Raw genomic sequence first — 11,150 nt, 5'->3', positions numbered from 1 at the left:
TAGCCGGGCTGGGGGTTAGGAGTCTGGATTTCTTTTCGTTCCAGGCCCTACACCTTAGAAATACCTGTTCCTTGAAGAACCGATACAGATCCCACCAAAATAGACACAGAACAGAAACCGAGAAAAGATAGGGAAGTTTCTGGACGGTTCTCACGGGACACTTGCACCGCATGACAAGTGACAGGTAAAATAGGTAGCAGACTGGCACAGACAGAAAAGGGTACCCCAAGGCGCGCCCGTCTCCTAGGAGAGCCCCCTAGAGCACCGATCCATGCCCCCTCCCCGCCTTCTCCGCCACCTAAAAGCCCCCAGTCCCGCTTAACGGTCCAGACTCTTCCCAGCCGCGGCCGCAGCCCGCTCCTCCTCCCGCCCGGCTCCTCGCCGGAGGGCCGGACCCCTCCCCCGCCGCCGCCGCCCGGCCAGCGGGGCCCGCAGCGGTGGCGTTCGCGGGCGCTGCCGCATTGGCCGGCGGCTGCGGCACGGACGGCGCAGCCTCCCCGGGCGGCGGCCGCGGCACAGGCGCCGGCGCTCCCGGCTGCCCCGCAGTCCGGTCCAGGAGCGCGCCCACCCATGGCCCTCGGGCCGTCGCTCCTGCGCCCAGCTCTGCGCGCAGCCTCCGCCGCTCGCCCGGAGGCCGCCTAGCCCCCGACTGGAGCGCGATGCCGAACGCCTCTGGCCTGGACAGAGCTCTTAAGATGTCCCTGCCACGAAGGTCGAGGATCCGCTCGTCCGTTGGTGAGAGGGGAGGGGCGCGCGGCGGGGAGGGTCGGCGGGGCGGGGGCGCGGGCGCGCGGAGGGGAGCCACCGCCCCGCCCTCCGTCCGTCTCCCTCCGCGGGGGCCTGTCGGTGGCCGCCGGTCCCCGCGGCTCCGCAGCCTCCCGCACCTGAGGGGCGGGGCGGCCCAACACCTGCGCCGCCGGGCGGGGGCGGGGGCGCCGGAGACCCCAGTCCGCCCGCGGGGCTGGGGTGCGTGTGCGTGTGCGCGCGCTCGGTGTGTGTGCGTGTGCGTGCGATCCGCGGCGCGCATGCCCGGCCGCCCCTACGTGGGGGTGCCCCGGCCCCCGCTCGGTGGGCGCAGAGACCGTCTGGCGTGTGCCTTGGACCCGCGCGGTGTTTGCTGCAGAGCCAAAGGGTCACAGGAACGTTTGTCGCTAGCTGGGCCCGCGGGCCTCGCTCGCGACCACGCGCACAGCCACCGCACACCCCACACTGCACTCAAGCGCCCGCGCGTAGGGACGCCAAACCTCTAAAGCCAAACACCCCCGTGCTTCAGACGCAGCCCCGCGGCCCCTCACGTCTAGACACTTGCATTTTGTTTCGTACAGACATATTTAGAAACCCAACTCATGTTAAGCTGGATGTTCTGTGATTATGATCCACGACGGGTTACCTAGACCCTTAGATAATGAAACATGGAAAGGGAACTTGAGGAATGATTCGCTTCCCATTTCGGGACTGCCTGCAAGTTTGTAGGTCGATCTTCGATGCGAGGAAGGGACAGGGTTTGCAATTTGGGGATGGGGCACTTGTAATGTTTGTGAGGTTTTTGTTGTTTTGAGAAAATAGGCATATGAAAATAAACGACTTTCCTATTTCTGTAGTTGAGTCATGTGACATGGAAAGAGCTATCAGGTCATTTCGACGACCAGTGTTTCTGAGTAACGTCAGGGCACCTTCAGATCCACCCGAGGAGAATCCCAGTGTGAAAGGATCGCGGGACTGAGGGCTGAGGCTAGCCTGTGGGGAGTGCGGGCAGAGCAGGGAGACCATCTGGGAGGGGACAGCTCTAATCCAGGTGCCAGATGGTACCTGTGGTAATGCTAGGGTGGAAGGGGGGGAGTGGGCATGTCCTCCGTATGTTTGAAGGTAGACCCAATAGCATTTGTTCATGATTTGGATGTGAGGTTTCAGTAAAAGGAGAATCGAAGCGCGGGGGGGTGGGGCGGCTAGGAGGAAAAAGAAAGTCGAAGAACGTGTCGCTCACCGAGATGGGGAAAACTGCAGAAAGACCAGGGCTCTCATTTTGGGGGGGGGGGGGGGGGCAGGAATTTGGTTTTGAAGTGCCTGCGAAAGAGCAGAGAGCGGAGTGGAGATGTTTACATCTCTGAGCCTGGAGTTCAGGGGAGCGGTCTAGAGCAGAGATATAAATTCAAGAGTCCTCAGCTTGGTGGCTGTGTGACAGAGCAGTTAATAATTTTTGAATGAGGGGCCTGCATTTTCATTTTGCAGTGGGACCTGCCAATTATGTAACCAGTGTGTATAGACGTGGCTCAGAAGAGAAAGATCCTTGGACAGAGGCCTGGGTACCTGGACATTTCAAGGTCAGGGAGGTTAAGGCGACAGCCCGGGGGCTGAGAGGATGGCCAGCGAGGTCGGAGGAAAAGCCCAGAGCAGTGTCCTGAAGCTCAGTGAGCCCACTGTTCAGAAGGCAGGGGCGCTCAGCCATGCCCAGTGCTGCGGGGAGCTCGGGAACAGCGAGACCTGAGGAGTCCCTCATGGGAGGGCACAGGTGACCTTGCAGAGAGCTGTTTTTGTGTAAGCATGGGCAACAGCTTCAGAGAAAGAGAGACATAAGAGGATATTGGAAACCGCAAGTCCAGAAACTCTTTTGGGTGAATTTTGTAGCAAAGGGGGAAAGAGCAAATTGAGTGGTAGCTGGAAGGGAAGATGTGAGTTCCAGAGAGGCTGTTCTATTTTAAAACTAGTATTACAATCACAGTCGATGGTGTGAGTGTCAAAGTAAGGGGTTTTTAGGGAGAAAGGAGGGACAGTGATCTGAGATCAACAACGAGGAGCAGGGTCATCGAAGCAGAGCAGTGAATGCAAGAAGTCCAGAGGTGGGGGAGATGGGGCATTTGCTGCTGAAAGGCTGCAAGTTCCAGAAGACAGGAAGGTTCTAAGAGGTGGAGTCTCTGTGAAGCATTTGCATATGGTGTGAGGAAGAAGGGGGGCCTGGATAGTGTGGGCTCCGTGGGGACACTCCTGTGAAGGAGGGTGAAGGGACTGATAGGCTGAGTTTGGATGAGGACCAGGGCAGATGGAAGTGCTGGGGCTGGGGATACGCGAGGGGAGGCTCATCGGTGCTGGAGGGATGGCCCAGGAGTGTCCTGAGCGCTGAAACCACTTCTTTCCAGTTGACAGACTTGTGCTGCCATGAGTGGGACGTTGCCATCAGCACAGCCAGCACTTAAAGCTTTGGGTACCTTTGTCACCCATTCTGCAAAATGTCTTCACTCCTTTTGGTCCTTTACTTCTCCACGTGTATTTTTTTTTTTTTTTTTTTTAGATTTTTAATTTATTTTTTGACAGAGAGAGACGGCGAGAGAGGGAACACAAGCACGGGGAGTGGGAGAGGGAGAAGCAGGCTTCCCGCCAAGGAGGGAGCCCAATGCGGGGCTCGATCCCAGGACTCTGGGATCATGACCTGAGCCAAAGGCAGACACGCAACGACTGAGCCACCCAGGCGCCCCTCCACGTGTATTTTTAAAAGAACCTGTTTTAAAATGAAACAAAACAACATCCTTTTAGAATTTTAGTTAAATTTGCATTAAATTTACAGATTAGTCTGGAGAGAATAGACATTTAAAAAAATGTTGTCCTTTTAACCATAAATGTGGTTATTTCTCATCATTTCTATGTGTCTTCTTTTAGGTCTTTTATTAAAGTGGTATAATTTTCTCCATAGATTTCTATGCATTTTAAAAGGTTTATTCCTAGATACTTCTGTTATTAGAATGAATGGGGTTATTAAAAATTACATTTTTAGTTGGGTTGTTGCTGATGTCTAGGAAAGCTATTGAATTTTTATGTTGTGTATCAACAACCAAGTGAACTGTCATAAATTTTCAAAGTTTAGGATTCTCTTAATTTTTTTTGTGTAGACACCCTCATTATCTGCAAATAATAATTTCATTTCTTCCTTTATAATTGTTATGCCTCATAATATTTTTCTTATTTGATGATATTTGCTAGTACTGCCAATAAAAAGTTTAACCCGAGTGCCGTTCTTGCTTTGCTCTTAGAACATTAAAGGGAATGCTTCCAGGATTTCATGTGCAGGGTGATATTTGCTGTTGCAGTTAGTAGTGCTCTGTATTACTCTAAGGAAGCACTGTGCTCTTCCTACCCAGTTCTTCATTTAGGGCAGAGGTGGATTTATTGTACATATTAAGATAAACATAAGAGACCAGCAAAATACTTAAAAGATACCTGGGTGGTTGTCAGGTCTTTCCCTTTCCTCTCTGGATTTTTGTTTTCATTAAAAGTGAATTGCAGCCCACGCATCAGAATGGCTATAATGAAAACTAGTGACATCAGCAAATGCTTGCAAGGATGCAGAAAGCTGGATCACTCCTGCGTGGCTGCTGGGAATGTAAAATGGCACAGCCACTCAGGAAGGTTTGGCGGTTTCTTTTCTTTTTTTTCTTTTCTTTTCTTTTCTTTTCTTTTTTCTTTTCTTTTCTTTTCTTTTCTTTTCTTTTCTTTTCTTTTCTTCTCTTTTCTTTTCTTCTCTTTTCTTCTCTTTTCTCTTCTCTTCTTTTCTTTTCTCTTGTTTTTTTTCTAAATTGAAGTAATGTTGACCCAGTGTTCCATTAGTTTCACGTGTGCAACATGGTGATTGGCCATTTCTGTATGTTATGCTGTGCTCACCACAAGTGTGGCTGGCTACCAACTGTCAGCATTCAGTGCTACCCATCTATTCCCTATGCTGTACCTCTTGTCCCTGCGACTTATTCATTCCATAACTGGAAGCCTGTACCTAATCCATTTTGTCCATCTCCCACTCCCCTGCCCCCCCCGCTGTGGCAATCACCAGTTTGTTCTCTGGATTTAGGATCTGTTTCTTCTGTTTTTGTTTGTTATGTTTTTTAGATTCCACATTTAAGTAAGATAATATGGTATTTGTCTTTGTCTGACTGCTTTCACTGAGCCGAATACCCTCTAGGTCGATCGATGTTGTAGCAAATGGCAAGATTCCATTCATTTTATGGCTGAGTATATTCCATTGTGTATATAGACCACATCTTCTTTATCCATTTCTATGATCCATGCACAATTATCAATGGACAATTAGGTTGCTTCCATGTCTTGACCATTGTAAATAATGTTACAGTGAACCTGGGGGTGCTTATAGCTTTTTGAATTAGTGTTTTTGTTTTCTTTGGGTAAATACCCAGTAGTGAAATTACTGGATCATATATCATTTCTATTTTTAATTTTTGGGGGAACGTTCGTATTTTTTTCCACAGGGGCTGCCCCAATCTACATTCCCACCAACAGTGCACTAGGGCTCCCTTTTTTCCATATCCTTACCAACACTTGTTAGTTCTTGTCTTTTTTATTTGAGCCATTCTGACAGGTGTGACATGACATCTCGTGGTTTTGATTTGCATTTCCCTATGATGAGTGATGTTGAGCATCTTTTCATGTGTCTGTTGGCCATCTGGATGTCTTCTTTGGAAAAATGTCTATTCATATCTTCTGCTCACTTTTGGTGTTGAATTGTATAAACTTCATACATTTTGGGTATGGTAGTTTCTTATAAAGCTGAACATGCAACTATCATTTGATACAGCATTTGTAGTCTTGAGCATTGATTTTGGAGAAATGGAAACGTATCTTTACACAAAAACTTTTTGTGTAAAGATCAGGGATACATGAATATCCGTAGCAGCTCTATTCATTTAGCCAAAATTTGGATGTCCTTTCACAGCTGAAAGGACAACCAAGCTGTGGTACATCCACACCATGGAATACCACTCAGAAATAAAAAGGCACCAACTACTGGCATACACAACAACTTGGATGGGTCTCCAGGGAGTTGTGCTGAGTAAAAAAAAAGTCCAAGTCCAATCCCAAAGGCTACACATCATTTTATTCTATTTATACAACATTCATGAAACGGCAAAATTATAGAAATGGAGAACAAATTAGTGGTTGCCAGGAGTGAAGGAAGGTGTGGGGATGGGAAGGATAAAAGGCTGACACGAGGGATCCTTGTGTTGATAGAAATGTTCTGTATCCCGACTTAACCAATATCAGTATCCTGGTTGTGATATTGTGCTGTAGTTTTATAAGATGTTTCCATGGGGGGGGGGGAAGCTGGGTAAAGGGTGCACAAAATCTATTTTTCTTATAACTGCATGTGGATCTAAAATGATCTCAAAATAAAAAGTTTACTGGAAAAAAAAGGTAAACCATCGTAATTGTTATCAAAAGAAAATAGTCATCATATTTCAGGTCTGGCAACGTACTCTCAGTTCAAGACATTTGAGTGATAATATTATAATTTCATTGATATAATTGCCCTGTTCCCTCAGGGCAATTAAATTGTTTACCACCTGTTTCTGTAACACGGCAGAACCTCTGGGTTTGAGGAGCTTTTGCTTGGCCCATTAGCTGCTGTTTGATGTATCTTGGTAGGGTCTGGGGCAGGGGTGAACTCAGACCTTGGTGTACTCCCCTAAAATTATTCTCATTTTTTAAAATAAACTCACAGTGAAAGGATCAAAGACCACCATCTGCTTCAAGATTATGTGCTCAGCTGCATACTATTTAGGAAAATAATTCTGGGATTATTATTTTTTGCTTATGAGATATCTTTGACTCCTTCCTTAATCTAGATATTCAATGGTACTTTTGCAGATTCTACCTTTCTCCAAATATATATTCTGTGTTAGTGTCTCGGACATTTTACCAGGTGGTGGGAATGCAAAGACTAATAAGGGCTGGTCCCCCTGCCCATACAGAGCTTCCAGGTGGCTCAAGATCGAGCCTTTCAGTCCAGTAAGGGAGGCAGAGTGGAACTGGAGTTGTTGACTTTAACCGTATATGCTGAGTGCCTCCCGTGTGCCAGGCAGTGCTCCTGGGGCCGGAGGAGGAGCGGCGAGCGGAGCAGGTGTACTCTCGTGGGGCCTGTGGTCTCGCGGTGGGTTACAACCCACGGGTTAGTGCTCTCAACTCTCTTATCCTGACTCGCTCTGACACTCATGGACAGTGACACTCGTGGATGGTGATGCTCCAGAACAGTGCACACAGATGAACAGTGAAGTGGGTGTGTGGGGGTGGAGGTAAGGAGGGAAGACCGAAAGGAAGGGGAGTTGTTTTTATAGACTATGGTTGTCAACAGTATCTAGGGAAGAAGCTTCCTCCCTATCTTATTAAATTTAGGGATTTGGCTTAAATGATACAAGATTAGCAATGAAGAGCTGGTGGGCAGTAAGCACACAGACCAAATACAGAACCCGGAGGAGAACACATCTGCCAGAAACGGCCCCTAGTGTCCTCTTCCAAATCCCACGTTGGGCCCAATTATGTCTTCTGTCCTCTCCTGGTCAGCAAAGGTGTTTTTCATTGTGTTTTGTTTAAAAAGCATTCCTACACGGACTTAGGTTTCCCACAACAACCTGCCCCAAGCTTCAAGGGGATAAGTAGGAAAAGGAGGGCAGTTGAAAGTAGAAAGAACTCTAATATTAGAACGTGAAGGTGCGTTGGAAGCCAGAGCTGGTGTATTGAATTCAGAGCATGCAGATCATGATCTGCTGAGTGAGGGGGCACGAGCCGCTCGCCTGAGGTCGGCAGGCGGCTCCTGCAGCACCCGAGTGCCCACTTTGGGAAAGTGAAAACCCTCAGGGTCGTTTTGATCGAAGATGCACTTTCAGTACACTTAAACAAGGAAGTAGTCACAAGATGTCTTACTTACAAATCCCAGAAACGGGGTTGGGGTGCAGTGAGCTGGGGGAGGGGCAGCCCTTTATCCCAGGTCATGAGTGAACAGGAGACAGAGAACAGGGTACAAGCACCTATTACTTCAAAGGTGGTTGGGGTGGAGGGCACTAGCTTTTCCCGACCTTAACTCTAAGTGGTTATTTTAAAAGGTGCCTTGGGACAAGCAAAGTGAGAACTGATGGTGCCCTCCTAAACTCAAGTCCATCTCTACATGCCCAGAGCCTGGGTACGAGTTGGCTTGTCATACCGTAAAATACCTAGGCAGCAACTCAAACATAAACGTTGTTTGTCCTCACAAAGGGCTGGATGACATCTCAGAAACGGCTTCATCGTCCAGTTTCACAGAGGAGAAAAACAATTCAGAGACATTCCTTGCTTGCTGCTTAGTTTCCAGCAGGACCAGCTAATCCCCGAGCCCAGGGTACTTTTGGCCCCCTCCAACGCGCCTGGTTCAAAATCACACCCAAGTTGAATGGAACATGTTCTGTTTTTGTCTTCTGTTCCTCAAATGGAAATACATAAAGAGCTGGGCCTAATTTCCCCTGCTTCTGTTTTCTGTACCATCTATCCTGTGGGTACTCAATAAATGGAGCCCTGACTGAGCTCTGTCATGGATTAATTTTTGAACTTGGTCTAATGGTCTAGATTATGTTTGGAAGTTTCTTTTTGGCGGTATATATCAGGGTTAAAACACCTAGCTTTGGGATCAGAGAGAATTGGATCCAATTCTGTATGACATTGGAAAGCTTCCTTTATTTCTATTACAGATGTGGATGAAAATCAATTTTGTACTTCATGGGGTGGTTATGATTAGTGAGTAATGTGTATAAGAGTGCGTGCATTAATTATTTGATACATTAAGAGAACTTTGATGTAATCAAACTTATATTGACAATATGTCAGATCCTTCTCACGCTGCCCATCATCATTCAAGGTAAACTCCTGCACCCAGATACTTACCCTGCAAGCCAGCAGGATTGGCAAAAACTTCACTTGTCATTATTTCCCCCTCAAATCTCATGAGGAGGCCTAACTAGGAGTCATTATTGGAGCATTAAAGCATTCTTTGCGTGTCATTATCCAGGTGTATGTGATCACCCACCAAGTGCTTAGATGATAGATAGAGAATTCATCCTCCAGTGTCTCTGGAGGCTCTCACCTTTGGTTCATTTGTCCTGCCTTCAAGGCCCTTTTTTACCCTACATGTGGCCAGTAAGCCCCTCAGTTGATGGCTTCGCTTGCTTAATAATTGATTTTCCTTTTACAGTGGATGTTTCATCTTAAACCCTTCTCTGACAGAGGTGCCGGCTAGACCAAAGCGTTAAATTAAAATTATTCTCTAAAAACGTTTTCAAATGGTTATGGGAGGATGTGTATAGAACACCTTTAAAGATGAGTTTCTGCCCTTCCTCCTTGGATCTTTACATTTACTAAATATAACCCCTGGTCAATACAACACTGGATACAAGATATTATTTACATCCACTTAGGCCTGCAAAGGTGCTCAGGGCAAGTGTTAACAACCATTAAGAAAGACTAAAAATAGAAGTGATCTCATATCCATGTCCTGGGAATTTTTCGCCATCATTAAGGGCAAACACAGGAACAAGACCTGGGAGAGAGCCCTTGCCAGGATAGAGCACCAAGGAAGCAGGGATGGTTAGTGGCTCACGCAAAATACCCTGACAGCGCAGAGGGACACAGTCACACATGGATACCTGTGTCTGCCTGCAAAGATGTGTTCATAAGAGTGCACGAATAATATTGTTCATTCATCAGCAGTGATTGGGGAGGGCTCACTGTGTCAACATATCACCATAGATGGTGTGTGTGTGTGTTGTGTGTGTGTGCACATACTGTTTCTGTGTGTCTCTTGCTCTGACAGCTCATCTCTTTTCTCACTGTCTGTAAGAATCAGAATCTGATATAGCATCACATTTCTCCCTAAAAAGTGATCTAATCCTGATTAACTTTGATTTAGAGGTTTTACATTTGCAAGGAAGTTTTCCAGTCTTTTGTAATCATATGCCAAATAATAAGCAAATGTCACATTTCACACATTTCGGTGAAGTGTTTGGGGGCTGGTTCTCCCTCTTCTATCTCTGGAGATACTGTGTTAGCTGCAATCAGCACTGAGGCTCCAGGATTACTGTAAATATTTTAAGTACATTACCAAGACTGGTCATATGGGAAACGAGGGTAAGCAAATACTCCATGGAGGAAGGACCTCTCTACTCGGACATTTGGAATCTCATTCCAGATCCTAAGTTCAGGGAGCGTGGCTTTCTTCACTGGCCTTAAATGATGCCTTCATATCACAGAGAAGCTCATTCACATTCAGAGGGAGAAAACCGTACACTGCTGCTGAGCTGTTCGGCTTCGTGCTCCACAGGATCAGCCTCTTATGAACTATTTTTAGCCACATAACGATTATCCTTATTTAAGGCTCTTTTCCATTTTCTTTTTGTTTTCTTTATTCTCAGGCACTGAGGAAACAGAACTTTGGTTTTATGACTACAGAATTTTTATCTTTGGACCCCCAAAGAGGTAGTTACTGTTTATCTAGCAAACGAAGTGACCTTTTGTCCTCTGAAATCTCTGGAGCCTCGCTCAGCAGCTGAGTTTGACCAAATTCCTAAGGGTGTAAGATATCGTGCGGTGTTTCTGTTGTGCCCCCTGCCCCCCAGTCCCTTCCCCAGATTACCCGCGCTGTGCACTGGCGCTGGCGAGAATATTAGAAATACGCTCTCTGGATCCTCTCCTCGTTCATGTTTGTGTTGACCCTTCCTGATGCTTGGAAATGCGTCTGTTCAACTCTATTGAACTCTTCCACTGTCTAATTTTCAGATGTTCAGGTGTGGGCCAGTGTTCTTCTGGAAGGGAACGCACCAGTGTGGGCCAGCTATTGAGGGGACCTTAGGTAAAAATAAATTGGGCTGGGTGTAAACACAAGGGAAAGATCGCAAATGCAGGGCACGGTTAGGGGCTATTACAATATTCCGTGTGAGAAATAATGAGGGCCTGGGCCAGGGCAACACCAGAGAGGGACTGACTGTGGGAAGCGCAGCTGAGTTGGAATCGACAAGGTGCAGAGATGGAACCAGGCAGGTGGAGAAGTCTGTCCATCTTTGCCTGCCCACTATTTGTCCTTTAAAGCCCAGATACTTTGCAGAGAGTTAGCAACAGTCAGAGTCAGACATTATTGAAGTCGAGGGTGACTTTCTAGATTTCTGCGGTCCCAGATGGCTACTGAGCACTTGAGGAGTGAGTCAGACTTAGACATGCTGGAAGTGTAGAAAGCACACTGGAGTTTGAAGACTCGCTACGGAAAAAGAATCTGAGCCATCTCATTAGTAATGCTTTATGTTTTTTATATATTGAAATAATATTTTGGATAGGTCAAGTTAAATAAAATATATTAT

The 11,150-nt window shown here is 46.9% G+C and overlaps 1 protein-coding gene across 1 annotated transcript in view; it reads left to right on the top strand.

Annotated features, from left to right (window-relative positions):
* The first annotated feature begins 515 nt into the window (after nucleotides 1-515).
* Nucleotides 516-11,150, top strand: part of LOC116631775 (phospholipid-transporting ATPase IB) — a 590,846-nt gene continuing 580,211 nt past the window's right edge. The window contains exon 1 of the mRNA XM_032403315.1: nucleotides 516-735. Coding sequence (XP_032259206.1) covers nucleotides 660-735 — 76 coding nt within the window. The 5' untranslated portion in view covers nucleotides 516-659. The remainder of the gene's footprint in view (nucleotides 736-11,150) is intronic.

This window comes from Phoca vitulina, unplaced genomic scaffold, assembly GCF_004348235.1.
Source record: "Phoca vitulina isolate PV1807 unplaced genomic scaffold, GSC_HSeal_1.0 scaffold5, whole genome shotgun sequence".
In the NCBI taxonomy this organism is placed as follows: domain Eukaryota; kingdom Metazoa; phylum Chordata; class Mammalia; order Carnivora; family Phocidae; genus Phoca; species Phoca vitulina.
This window is presented reverse-complemented; position numbering and strand designations above follow the sequence as displayed.